Source organism: Plectropomus leopardus, chromosome 10 (assembly GCF_008729295.1).
Source record: "Plectropomus leopardus isolate mb chromosome 10, YSFRI_Pleo_2.0, whole genome shotgun sequence".
NCBI classification, from domain to species: domain Eukaryota; kingdom Metazoa; phylum Chordata; class Actinopteri; order Perciformes; family Serranidae; genus Plectropomus; species Plectropomus leopardus.
In genome coordinates, this window is record NC_056472.1 from 29,572,418 (window position 1) to 29,586,642 (window position 14,225).

General features: G+C 36.8%; 2 protein-coding genes across 5 annotated transcripts in view; both read left to right on the top strand.

Annotated features, from left to right (window-relative positions):
* xpo4 (exportin 4) overlaps window positions 1-4,744 on the top strand; it is a 42,071-nt gene extending 37,327 nt beyond the window's left edge. For both annotated transcript variants that reach the window (XM_042495058.1, XM_042495059.1), the window contains exons 15-18: window positions 391-521; window positions 1,182-1,299; window positions 2,446-2,538; window positions 3,141-4,744. In XM_042495058.1, coding sequence (XP_042350992.1) covers window positions 391-521; window positions 1,182-1,299; window positions 2,446-2,538; window positions 3,141-3,338 — 540 coding nt within the window. In that variant the 3' untranslated portion in view covers window positions 3,339-4,744. The remainder of the gene's footprint in view (window positions 1-390; window positions 522-1,181; window positions 1,300-2,445; window positions 2,539-3,140) is intronic.
* Window positions 4,745-6,218: 1,474 nt separating this feature from the next.
* On the top strand, window positions 6,219-13,910 carry eef1akmt1 (EEF1A lysine methyltransferase 1). 3 transcript variants are annotated; one of them, XM_042494901.1, is made up of 5 exons: window positions 6,219-6,299; window positions 7,341-7,498; window positions 8,298-8,380; window positions 10,792-11,081; window positions 13,344-13,910. In XM_042494901.1, exons 2-5 carry the CDS (start codon window positions 7,364-7,366, stop codon window positions 13,472-13,474), a joined length of 639 nt encoding a protein of 212 aa, XP_042350835.1. In that variant the 5' UTR covers window positions 6,219-6,299; window positions 7,341-7,363; the 3' UTR covers window positions 13,475-13,910. The 3 variants fall into 3 exon arrangements, with proteins under 3 accessions (XP_042350835.1, XP_042350834.1, XP_042350836.1); XM_042494900.1 differs by having other exon boundaries at window positions 7,362-7,498; XM_042494902.1 differs by having other exon boundaries at window positions 6,224-6,299; window positions 7,338-7,498.
* Window positions 13,911-14,225: the final 315 nt, after the last annotated feature.

Below are 14,225 nucleotides of genomic sequence, written 5' to 3' on the forward strand. Positions count from 1 at the left end.
AATTTTAATACCTCTTGTTCCATTTATTTGGTGCAAAAAAACCTTAAAAGTTAATTTACTAAACTCAGCGCTGATCTGAAGGGTTTCAGGGAATAAAAATTTCTGTGCGCGTGTGTGATGAGAAGGGATTTAATTTTTTAAAAGAGAAGTTTAACGAGAGGGGTAACTGTCCGAGTAGTGCGAGTAGTTTCCCTTCTGTCGGTGAGAGAGGACCCGCCCACGTCCTGATGAAGCTCACTGCGGTGGGTTCAAACATCATCGGCAGTCCAAAAAACAACCCAAAAAAAACATAGGGAATCATTAGTTGCAGCCCTAATCCAAGTTTCATGTTTCTGGATCTTTTACGTGTTGTTTAATCTCCGGCTGATGTTGTGCTTGCTGTTTTCCCAGTTCCCCTCCCTGTGTAACCAGTACTACAAGCTCATCACCTTCATCTGTGAGATCTTTCCAGAAAAGATCCCACAGCTGCCAGAAGACCTCTTCAAAAGCCTCATGTTCTCCCTGGAGCTGGGAATGACCTCGTATCCTGACACTTTGTGTGCGTGCGTGCGTGCGTGTCTGCAGTATTTGTTTGTTTATGTCCGTGCAAATTCACTCAGGCCCACTGATAAGCTAATTTAGTAACTTTTTGGCTGAGTATCGAGCCTCAATATCTTTTAAGACCGACTAAAATGTGGCCGGAGCACAAAGTATTAAACTCTCTACCGGGCCGAAAGTTGCAGGGGCGTAAATATAAAGAGCAGGCAGGGCGGTTGCAACGGGGCCCTCAAACAATATGTTGGGCAGAAAACAGGCCCCATGTGAGTAATTCAGATTGAAACCTTAGAAATATGCACGTGTTCAAAGGAGAAGTAATATTAAATTAAATGGTGCCATTTGCTATATATGGAATTGCCTTTTTCACTTTTTTTAATATAGCACTTTTTATACAATCATGCTGCCCAGAGTGCTGTACAGATTTGGATTAAAATAGCACAAAAAAAGTAACAAGTAAATAGCGATTATAACAATATTACAAAATTACCAAATAAACAATAAAATGCAAATAAACACAACGGATCAAAAAAAAAAAGAGACAACATTTACATATCTGTATCATAATAAACCTTCAAATCTGACACAAAAAAAAAACAGAAATATAGTGAATCGTGTAGTTTTTTCTCCTTAACGTCTGTGTTCAGGATGAGCTCTGAGATCAGCCAGCTGTGTTTGGAGGCTTTGTCTCCTCTGGCTGAGCAGTGTGCTAAAAACCAGGAGAAGGACACGCCTCTCTTCATCGCCACCCGTCACTTCCTTAAGGTAACCGTACCTGTTCACCACAATGAAACATTTAATGTAATGATGCAATTTGGCAAAAAAGGTCACATTTGAGATTGTTATTTTAAATGTAGGGACTGTTTGGTGCATTTTACACACCTGTCATTCTTCATTTTCTGATAATTTTGGCTGTGTTCATGCATATGGCATACATTTTGGCAAGATTGTGTATTTTTGTTTAATCTTGGAATTTTTAGCTCAGCTCCTACAGGAAGTCTAAAATGTATTGTGTAAATAAAATTGTTACATTCATACTGTTAAGCAAAAAATACGCCATTGAAACCCACTCAAACTGCAGTTTTGGATCCCACAGCCATCAAAGCAGAAAAACATGGATTGTGTCACTCTGGGCTTTTGCCATGAAATTTCTATTTTTTACTGTTTTTCACCTGATGATGTAATTTTTCCCATATTTGGCATGTGGAGAAAATACATGCTATTTCCACAAGGTGCACTTACATCACAACTAATGTTGCTGCAAATCATCGACATACTCCAGGCTGTGATAATCAAAAAAAATATCTGCTAAAAAATATCTGCTTGGCATGAAGTATATTGAAAAATAATTATTTTTTTGTGTTTTATCTGAAAACATAGTGGGATTATTTTTAAAAATTGCATTAAAGGGGTTAAAATTTGGGAAATGAGTGAATATTTGATATTTATGAGTAGGACTGATGTTGGTTAAAAATCTAACTTACTGAAAGTTGAAAATCATATTAAAGTTGTTATTTTCAAAGCTCGATTTTAAAAAACAAACTTTGTCTGCAGATTGATAAGAATGTGTTTAATATTAAAGTGGGCCCAAAGGGTTAAAACTAAAGATTTGTAAGCACATTTACCCTAAAAAAAAACCATCAAGCAGCAAAGAAACTAAAAAATTATCAATGACGGAGGAAATAAATTTCATCTTTTTCCAAGAAATCACCGCACCAGGACAAGAAATAGTCCCACGTATTACCCCCCTCTAAACTACAACACAAGTTAACAAATAAGTGTATTTTCCAAAAAGTCAAATTATTTCTTTAAGGAAGCAAAAACTGTGAACATGTTCTTGCAGAAATAACTTGTATGTAATGTTTCACGTCATAATAATCTCACCGGATGCTCCGTCCTCTGTGCCTCCAGTTGGTGTTTGACATGCTGGTCCTGCAAAAACACAACACAGAGATGACGGTGGCGGCAGGAGAAGCCCTCTACACACTCGTGTGCCTGCATCAGGTGAGTCAATAACACACAAACAGCCCAGCACCTGAATCACAATCAGAAATACTTTATTGATCCGCGGTGGGAGATCAAGTATGTATAGTATGCTGAGTATAAAAGTGTGTAAAAATACAAATGTAAATGTATATTTAAAAGTAAAAAAATCAGCAGATAATCAGCTCGTCACTGCTCTCCAGTGGATAAACAGTGTCATTTCATTTCTTTTTCACAGTACATGATCAGAGGGAACGTGAGGGAGAATTTCCCAAAGCTCTCCAGGGGCTTAAAAATGGCAATAAAATCTCAACAGTGTTAATAAATTTAAAACTGAGCTAAAAAAGAAGGAAAAAACAAACAAATAATTACACAAAAATAGAACAAATATTATCCATAGAAACCTGCAGGCATGGTGTTAAGAGAAGACAGACAGGACCCAAATTATGTGGTCAAACTATGTTTAACATGTGCACACGCCGCCGCCGGCGCCGCAATCCTTCCCAGAGCGCCTTTGTTTTGTCATCGAGACTCTTGAATTTTTGTTACGAATCAGCTGTTAATATTTCTTCTGTTATCAAATCTCTTGGCCTTGAGTTGACGGTGTGTTTGACGTCCATCAGGTGGAGTACTCGGAGCTGGTGGAGACCCTCCTCTCCTCGCAGAGAGACGCCGTCATCTACCAGCGGCTGGCCGACGCCTTCAACAAGCTGACGGCCAGCAGCACGCCGCCCACCATGGACCGCAAGCAGAAGGTCGCCTTCCTTAAGAGCCTGGAGGAGTTTGTGGCCAACGTGGGCGGCCTTCTCTGCGTGAAATAACCACTGGAAACTCCCATCTCGGATCATGTTTTTTTTTTTTTTTTTTTTTAAAGCAACCAATCAAAAGACGCCCAGATTCGTCCCTAAGAACTATGGGTAGACGAGGCAGCTGGAGGCGCTCTCTGTCTCTCTGCCCGCTGAGGGATCCATCTCATACCTGAATGTTTACCCCGTTTTCACCTCTGGATTTTTTTTCTTTTTTTTTTTTTTTTTTATCCTCCCCGCCCCTACAGCATGATTGACAGACCTGATGAAATGATGATGGTGTGGTTACCATGGAGACTGAACTGCAGAGCAGACGGACTCAGTCTGAGGATCCTGTTGACTGATGTGACGAAGTTTTGACCATCATGACGACGAGAGGTGGCGGAGCAGCGGCGGCGAATGTTGACGGCGTTCTCTTCAGCCTCCGCCTCCACCTCATGTACCTTGAGGCCACAAACACACATACACACACACACACACACACAGAGTGACATCGAGGTTAAACAAGTTGCAGTTTTTGGAAATTGAAGGAGAATATTTTTTCCAGTGTGAGGTTTTGTAGTTGAAAGTATTAGAGGGGCCATTTCATTTCAAGAATGCCATTACGAGAAAACACACATATATACACACACACACACACACTCACACACGCTGCCCCAATCCTTCCCAGAGTGCCTTTGTTTTGTTGATTGTTCTGTGTGTGCGGTTTTATTTTGTCATGCATCAACTGACAACAAACTGTGCCTGCCATTCGCCAAGAAAACAGCGGATGCACACACACACTCAAAAAATGCACACACACACACACACACACACACACACGAGATGTTGCCGACTGTCTTTGGGGTCGCTGAACGGCGCAGCACAGGAGGGCATTTGTTTATTTGTTGGCAATGACAGAAAACCAAAATCAGATTCACTAAAGGGTGTAAATATATATATATATAATGTTTTCAAATCAGAAACCACGAGAAATGTTTGTTCAAAGACAAAAAAAAAAAAGAAACATGACTGAAATGTTTTTATATGCCGGCGTTCGGCAGGAAGAGTTGAGTTCAACCTTGTATGAATTCAGATAAAGAGGGAGTAACTCGGTTTTTGCGGTTTGATATTTTTTCTCTATTTGGATCGTAGATTTCTCTCCCGCCGGGACACTTGAAGGCTCGGGGCCTCTAAAGTTTAGCAGATTTAATTTCAGTAGTATTTTTCTACAGCAGCGCATCACTCTTCAACACACACTGGATCGAAGCGGAGACTGTTTGAGCTGATGGACAGCAATAACAAACCAAATAAAAAGGAGCAGAGCCACTTTGTTGAAGCATTACGTCGGAGACCTCCTCGTTCAGAGCACTATCCTGGTTATGTAGAATGGCTGTTTTGTTAATGAAGTGTAAAAGTGTACATAAAGTTATTGTATAAAATGTTCTGGTCTCTGCGGTTTCTTTTACACGAGTCACATCTGTTTTTATCTACTTCAGTAAAAGATAAAGTCTGACAGCAACAGTAAGTTTTATTCTTAAAAACAGTTAAGGAAATTATTAAAGGGGGAGTTCAGGTTTTTTAAGAGGGGTTGCATTCAGTCAATTTAGTCATTGACTAATTATTTCAGCTGTAGAGCTGCAATGATTTAACAATTAATCAATTAGTTGTCAGCTATTGAATTAATCTGCAGCTAATTTGATAATTGATTTTAGTTATATTTTAAGAAATATATCCAAAATTCTCTGATTTCTGCTTCTAAAATGTGAATATTTGAACACGCATCGGGGCATTTAGCAGATGTTATTTTGTCAGCAAAACCAGGTTATTTAACGTTATGTTGCGACATTTAACAGCTGTTTTTATGTTTAAATAAAGGGTATTTTTAATGAGACAATGGGAGATTTTAGCAGATTTTTTTTCAATTTGCAAAGCTGAGCAACTTTCCTGTGGGCCTGGTATCACTCCTGAAAACTGCAAAAAAATAAAAAATCAGCTCATCAATGCTCTCTAGAGGACAAACAGTGTCATCACGACTAATGAGTTCTGCACAAGGTATTTTTAAGGAAAATTCGGGACATTTAGTAGACTGTTTAAGACAAAACCCGGTATTTTTAAAACGACAACGTTACACTTTGGTGGAAATTTTTCTGGCAACAAAACCAGTTTTTTTTTTTTTTTTTTACAGGACATAGGTACATTCAGCAGACTTTGATGTCAACAAAAACAGGTATTTTGAACAAGACGTTGGGACATTACACAAACGTTTTTCTGGCGACACAACCAGGTAGTTTTTACAAGACATCGGGTCATTATGCAGACTTTTGCATCAAAACCGGGAATTTTTTAACGACACACTGGAAAATTAAGGACTTTTTTTTAACAGGACATTGAGACATTTAGTTGATTTTCTGGCATTGGGACATCTTGTGGACAAAATCAGGTATTTGAACCCAAACAAACAAAAATCTTAATCTGAAAAGTAACTAAAGTGGTCAAGTAAATGTAGTGGAGTTAAAAGTACAATTTTGCCTCTGAGATGTAGTGAAGTGAAAGTATAAAGTGGCATAAAATGAAATACTCCAGTAGAGTACATTTACCTCAAAGTACAGTACTTGAGTAAATACACTTAATTACATTCCACCACTGGTTGGCTATGTACCTAAAATAACCAAACCCCCTTTAATAATTCTTCAATTTAAGGCCAAAGTCAGCTTTAATCTCTATTAACGATCATATCTGAAGAGTTTTTCTTCGAAATAATAAATAAATATCTCATATGTTTGTCGGCTGGTTAATTTTGAGTTTGTGACAGAAAATGAGCAAAGTGGTGGCTCATTTTACGTCATCAGACAGAAAGTCGAAGTGAACCAGTTTGTCCCTCGTCGGACGCCGTACTTATTTAAACTACGACATCATCGCGCGACTCCTCGCGTGGGAACACAACACAGCAGCAGCAGCGAGCAGCCGGTTAGCTAACCGGGAGTTTCTGATCAGGTATGTGCGGTTTTTGTGCCATATTTCAAAAGTATCCACATATTTGCTGAAAATCCACAAGCGGATACTTTGACAGTGACGTTTTTGTTTGTAATTGGCGGTTTATTTACTGATAAACACGCGACGGTCGTTCATTCACCGAGCTAGCAACGATACATAAACACGCGCTCACCGCAAAAACAAGATAAACACAAACGTTTAACAGTTTATTTAAGTGCAACACATCAGCATCAAAATACACCGAAGAAACCATCAGTGAACGCAGTAAACGTCCAACATTTGTTCAGGTGTTTGTGTTTGAAACTGTGAGTCCTTTTCTGAACCAAACTCAAACTCAAACTCTGTTTTTATGGTTTTATACTTACAGCACTTAAAACTTTAGGGTTTTATGTCGAATTTTAGTTAGTTTTCGTGAGCTTTAATTACATTAGCGCCTGTTTGTTTACCTGTAACACTTACATAAATCTGTTGTAAATTTTATTTATGTATTTGTATCTGTCTAAATGTCTGTTTAAATAGGTTTATTATTTACTTTCATACAATTTTATCATTCTCTCTATTCTCCCTCACTTTTTCTGATTTTTTTCAAATTCTCTCTCTCTCTCTCTATATATATATACATATATATACACACACACACACACATATATACATACATCACACTGTCAGTTATTTAAAAATCCAACGATAATTTCTGTTTTTACAATTTCCAACTGTACTTAAAGTCCCAAAAAAAAGGCTACATCATGACAACCTGGTACAATAACGCCTGGATTGCTAAATACTGGACCAATTTACAAATTTGAGTTCTCATGAGTCACTTGGACACAAAAATGTGGGAAAATAAGGTCCAGGTTGAAAAACACAAGTTTTCCTTTAAGCTGTTGAATTTGAATTAAATCTTTTGACTGCAGATATTTTGTTAAACTGTAATTCGGTGTGATTACAGCTTAACTTCAGCTTCAGCTGTTTATTTTGGGTTATTTATCTTCTAATTATTTGTCACCAGTTAGAAATGTCATCACTAACAGTGTTTAGCAGTGTTTCTTCCTCCTCCGTCAGCCATGAGTGAAAGCGACGATGACGACGTCCCGACGCTGTCCGCTCACACTCTGGCCGCCCTGCAGGAGTTTTACAACGAGACCAGCAACACCACACCATCAGACCAGTTCACTGTGGGAGCAGTGGACGAGGACTGGGTGAGTTTACTGGTTTTAGTGACTAGAGACAGAAACACTGACTCTGGGATCTGTCCTTTGTTTTACTGGCTGACTTATAGATATAAAATATAGCTGTAATATAACGAAGTGGAAACTCTTCAGGTAATTTAAACAGCATCATCATGACAAAAAGTTTTTATTAGTTTCCATCAAATTTAAACTACAAATTACTAGGCTACAAATGAGCCTTCAGCTCACAGAGAGCTGGTACCAAAATGAGGTGACAAACAGGAATACTGTCGACATATGATGACTCTTACGCTGCGTCTAGAGTTTTGTGTTTTTGCTGGCATGTAAGGGATTTTTAAAAAATGTCACATTTCTTAAATGGAGTTTGGTGCAGGATGGGAAATAATCTGCGAAGAAATCTAGTTGTAATCTTGCAAATAGTGACTCTGAAAAAAACAAATTCAAATTTTTACAGTTTGACTAAAAACTCAAATTGTCTTTTGACGTTAGAGTATTTTCAAACCCTGCAATCACCACACACACACACACACACTCTCATCTGCATACACATCTTTTTCTCTCTTCTTTTCACCTTTTATACTCATCAAATTGTACCTTTGTTTTATCCCCCTTTTTTTAAGTTTTTGTTTAATTCTTAATCTTCTACTCTGTCCTCACTTTTATTGTACGTGTTTGTGTCTGTTTATACGTAGCTGCACTTTGCTTCACTTTTTCTGTTATGACCACAATTCACAATAAAGAAAGTAAAAAAAATCAAATTCATAAAAGCTGTCAGTGTCACTGATGCTCCTGTTTGTGTTTCCTCCAGCGGATGAGTCAGTTCTGGTACACCGACGAGACGGCGGCTCAGTTAGCTGAGGAGGTCATTCGTGAAGCTGGAGAAGGAGGCAGGTAAAACCAAACACACACACACACACACACACACACACACACACACACCTATATAAATCACAGTTGAACAGGTCATAGCTTGAATGTTACAAAATGACTTTCCTTCATATCAAAATTGGAGTTGGTCAAAATCTGGTAAAAGAAAAAATGGAATTTTAAGATACACAGACCTGCAGACCCCCTTGAGTGAAGTCATGAATCGCTCTACTCTGCCTCCTCTGACACTCTGGCCTGAACTACCTAAAACTAACCAACCATCGGTCACCAGTTGTAGCTGTTTGAATGCAGCCCGCGCAAAGCGCCCGGCATCAGGCGTCACAGCGAGCTGGAGTCCAGCAGCAGCAGGTCTGACCTGTGATCCAGCAGCAGCAGAGAGTTTACTGTCTGTCTTCAGAGCTGCTCTCCTCCAGTTAGCAAACGGCTAAACTGTTCGCAGCATTTTCTGTCCATCTCCAAAACACTTTACCAATACTGACACGTATTTTTTTGTCAGACTTTATTTTAGATTCTTTTAGGGCTGCCGTCTGAAAGTCGGAGATTCAAATCAACAGTCAGAGAACTTTCAGTTGACTGAGGTTGCTTTAAGTCGAGTAGTCATTTTTTTGTTGCTTTTTTGCCAGTCAGTGTGTTGTTCTGGGATGTTTTGACCCCTGGTTTTCGGTGTAGAGTGCTCTTGATATTCAGGCTACTCTTTGGTCCAGGGAGGTGCAGAATAAATGTGTATGGTCATTATAACCTGCTAAAATAAAGTTCAGAGCGGCCTAAGAGTTTTGCACAGTACTGTATGTGTGTATATATAAAATCTAGGCTCTTTGAGTTGGCACCTTGTAATTTTTATTTTACTGTTTTTGGCACCTTGTTTTTTGTTATCTGACATTTTAATATTTGCAAATATTTTTTTAGTATTGGGACAAATAAAGAGCTCTCTTATCTTAACTTGACTCTTGTTGATGAGCCTGTGGTTGTTGGTTGGTTTTTTTACAGTGTACGCAGATGTTTCCAATGCTGGAAAAGCAACTTTCCTTAATTACAACATGCTTAATATTTATTATGGCATTCCTGTCCACTGAATCCAAAATAAAACTGCCCGCCTAGCTTTGAGGTATCATTAGACAAAAAAAGAGGGAGACACTTTTTAAAACTTTTATTTTGTATAAAATTTTTAATTAAACAAACAGATCTGTCCGTTTCTTTGAAGTATCAATCCCATCTGATCCGGTCTGTTCAGCTCTGTCGATCTGATCAGACCATCGGTGGAAGAAGTTTTCAGATACTTAAGTAAAAGTACGAAACAACACTAAGAAAATACCAGTAGAAGTCCTGCATTTCGAAAGTATTATCAGCAAGTATTCATTGTGCAGCGAAATGTTTCTCAGTGTTTTATGATCCTCATTTGAAACATTTGAAACCTGGATCAACACGGGTGTTCGTGTGTTGCTCTCCGACACCTTTAAAGTATTTAAATCTTTAAAAATTGGTTCGATTTAATTTGAAAACACGAGAAAAAAAGGGCACTGAGCAACTGTTCTGCAGATTGCCGTAGATTTGGAAAATAACTTTTAAAAACGCTACGAGAAAATGTTCCAAAATATATATTTATAATTATCATAATTGTAAATGTTAAATCATTTTACAGAATTAATTTTAAGCACTTTTTGTGGTCTTTCTTTGTTATTATGGTAATTTTCTTGTACTTTTACAGTGTTTTTGATAATTTTTGGATCATTTCTTCAGAAGTTGCTCATTGCCTTGTACTCGTGTTTTTGAAAGACATCAAGCCAATTTACTTCGATCTGAAAGGGTTAATGTGTATGTTGCATTTAACTGCCGTAGATGTTTAGGATCTTACTCATTTTAACTCTTTTTTGTAATCTACAGCAGCATCTTGTTCTATAAGATCATTATTTGTTTGAAGTGAGGTTTTCCTTTGAGTACTATGTTTCTAAAACCTCTCACAGTGTCAGAAAAACGGTTTCCAGCTTTGTGACAAAGTATTTTCCAGCAGATACAGGAGGGTTTTTAAGAGTTTATTTAGTCTAAGAAGTAGCAGAACTTTGTCAATACACAAAGAAACACTTTATCACAAACATTCAACATTAACATATTTGGAGATACATGGTTATCACTGGACATTCAGGGGACGGAAATTGAAAATTAACGAGCTGTTAGTGAAGTAAAAAGTGCAGTATTTAGCTCTGACATGTAGTGGAGTAGAAGTATAAAGTAGCATAAAATACTTGAAGTACAAGAACTTTAAATTTGTAATTAAGTACAGTTCTGAGTAAATTTACTTAGTTACATTCCATCATCTTCTCCAATTATTCAACATTAAAGCTGAAAAACAACAAAGCACAGATTTAAGCATCTCCTCAAACACCTTAAAGTGTCCTAATGTGACCTCTGACCTGCAGGATAGCGTGTGTGTCGGCGCCCAGCGTGTACCAGAAGCTGAAGCAGGGAGTGGTGTCCGGCTCGGATCGGGTGTCTGCCGTCGTGTTGGAGTACGACCGCCGCTTCGCCACCTATGGCGAGGACTTCATCTTCTATGACTACAACGAGCCGCTGTCTCTCCCGGCCAACGTGGCGCCTCAGAGCTTCGACATCGTCCTCGCCGACCCGCCGTACCTGTCCGAGGAGTGTCTGAGCAAAGTGGCCAAAACCGTCAAGTTCCTGAGCAAAGGCAAAGTGCTGCTGTGCACAGGTGAGAGGACAAATATGTGTAATATTTATCAAATATTTGACTAGAATTGGAATATTAATGTTGTTATAGTTAAAGTCACAGATTTGCTTTTTGTTTTCTTCAAGATGGATCTCAAACGTTTTAAAAATGCAAAGTCAGATATCTGCTGCAGTGAGAGACTTTTCTTAACATCTGGATTTAAGAAAAAACAAAAAATTCTTTCCTGATACACGATAATGATGATTTTTTAAAAGTTTAACACCTATAATTTATCTAACAGAAAAATAAACTTTGTGATACAAATGTTGGAATGTATACTTTTAAAAAATTTTCAAATGACATACTATGACGTTTTTATGGCGTGCTATGCTATGACTCATGATTTTGTTATGAGCTTCTATACTCGTACTATGATTTCTTACTGATACTTTACGGTGACTCATGAATTTTTCTGACAAACTAAACTAATTTTAAAAAATTTTTAAGGTACTATACTGTGACTTAAATTATTTTTATGACATAGCAAACATGACCTTTTTAAATATACTAAACGGTGACATGAATTTTTATAATACACTAGACTGACTTATTGCGTATTGTACTTGGATTTTTGTATGGCATATTATACTATGCATTATTTATAAAAGTTTTTATGCAGTACTAGACTACGGCATACTAAACAGTGACTTCAGTGGTTTTTATGGCGTACTGAACTGTGACTTCATCATGAATTACTCTGACATAAAAGGCTATGACATGAAAATTTAGGATATATTTTATGGCTACTTAACTGTTATTTATGATTTTTATTTTACATACTCGACTGTTGCATACTATACTGTGACTTTTTCAATTATTGTTTATGACATACTTTACTCAGTAATTTCCGGTGACTTTTTTGACTTTATACTATGACTTAAATGAATTTTAATGGCATACTATACTTTAAATGTTTGCGACAAAGTATACAATGACTTTTCTCTAATTTATGGCATCCTAATAACATACCATTTTACGAAATATTTAGGCATACTTTACCGTGACTTTTGAATGTTTTTTTAAAATGGCGTACTACAAATGATTTTTTAATTATATGGCTATTTTTTATTACATTTTTATGTCACTATACTGTGACATCAGTGACTTTTTAATGGCCTTCTATAATATGACTCCTTTTTTGTATGTCCCATTAGACTTTAACTTATTGTTTATTTGAAATACGATTATGGTTTTGATTTTTTAAAATTTGAACAACATACCGTGTGACATTTTTAGAATGATTTGAATTGAACACTACACAATAAGTTTTCAGTTGTATTTTGAATGACATACACACTTTGATTTTGTTAAATGACACACATCTCAAACTTTTTAATTAATTTTATGTTTCTCTTTTGAAAGATACGTCACCTTTTTATAATTTTCTGAAGGCACTACTATGACATTTTGGTGATGTTTGAACGTCATACTCTACTATAATATTTTTATGACCTACCGCACAATGGATTTTGAGATTTTTACGGCATACTGTGACTTTAATGTTTGTTTTTTTTTTATCGTACTCTACCATGGTTATTTTTTATTATTTTTTTAATGACATACTATCATTACACTTTTGATAATGTTTTCATGGCATACTATACGAGTATTTCTTTATGATATGCTATACTATGACTTTTTTAATCATGTTTTATGGCATACTTAACAGTGGCCTTTTATGAATTTTTATTACACACTGGCACATTGCTTTTTTTGACATACTATACTGTGACTTGAATGATTTTCTGCGACTGGTATACCATTGATTTTCTGAACAACATGCAATATACTATATTCTTATGCTATTTTGTACATGCCACACTAGCTTTGACTTTTTTTTAACAACATACTAAACAATGACTGTTAAATTATTTTTGTATGACATACTCTGCTATAATATTTTATTCTTTTATGACATACTATACTATGACATTTTTCTCAGTTTTATGGCATATTTTACTGTGATTTTAGCATATAGCATAGGCTATACTATGATTTTGAAAGGATTTTTTAAGACATACTTTACTTTGACTTTTACAATTTTTATGGAATAAAACAGGTTATGGCACTCCACTATGACAAGTACAATATTTACCTTCAAAATGTAGTGGAGTAGAACAAGAAAGAAAAGTAAAACTACCTTAAGCTGTATTTAGTTACATGCCACTTCCACACATCAGACCACAATTTTAGTAGAAAAGTGATTTTTTGTGATTTCTGTGTCTGTTTTCTTCTGTTCTACAGGAGCCATCATGAGGAATTTCGCCAAAGACCTCCTGGATGTAACTATGTGCAGCTTCCTGCCAAAACATAAGAAAAACTTGTCCAACGAGTTCCGCTGTTTTGTCAACTATCCGTCACGTCTGCAGTGCTGAAACTCTCAAATGACTCTTTGACTGTTCAGAGCAGAAATAACCTAACTGGGGGAGCGCATTCAAGACATTTCCATCGCAGTGCTTTTAGAACTGTGGTTCTAAACTGTTGGTTAACAGTCTAAAGTGAATTTGGGCTTGTAAAAAAGAGTCTCATGACTCAGAGATGGCTTGCTGATAGTTTTCTGGGAAAACAGTTTTTTTTCAATCAGGGGAAAATTTATTTATCGACCTAACTTGAGTTAGTAGTTTCAGTCATTAATCAGGCAGAAAATTCTAGATATATAGCGATTCAGGTTTTGATTTTGCAACTTTTCTATTTTGTGTGTTTATACATCAATTTATTTGGGTGTCTGACTGTTGAACAGCGGGAGGCCCTGTTTCAAATTAGACATATATTAATTGTTTTAAATCAGTCAATTAAAGGGGAATACTGAGACATGGCTCTGGCTATTACTAATGTCCATACGTCCATGCATTTAAAAACATTTACTGCTGACGTTTACTGTACCTGTTAAGAAACTCACAAACTACTTTGTCTTCATGAATAGCATAGACATGCCATACTATGGTATATTTCTCAAAACGGCACCAAAAACTTGCACCACAGCACAGGATCCAAACTCGCATCAAAAAAACATAAAGATGCACCATAGCATAAAATTATACAAAAATGGCCAAAAACAGCTTAATATAGCATGTTGAAATGACAATTAAAGCCAGGCTATACTATGGCAAAAATGTCAAACATGAC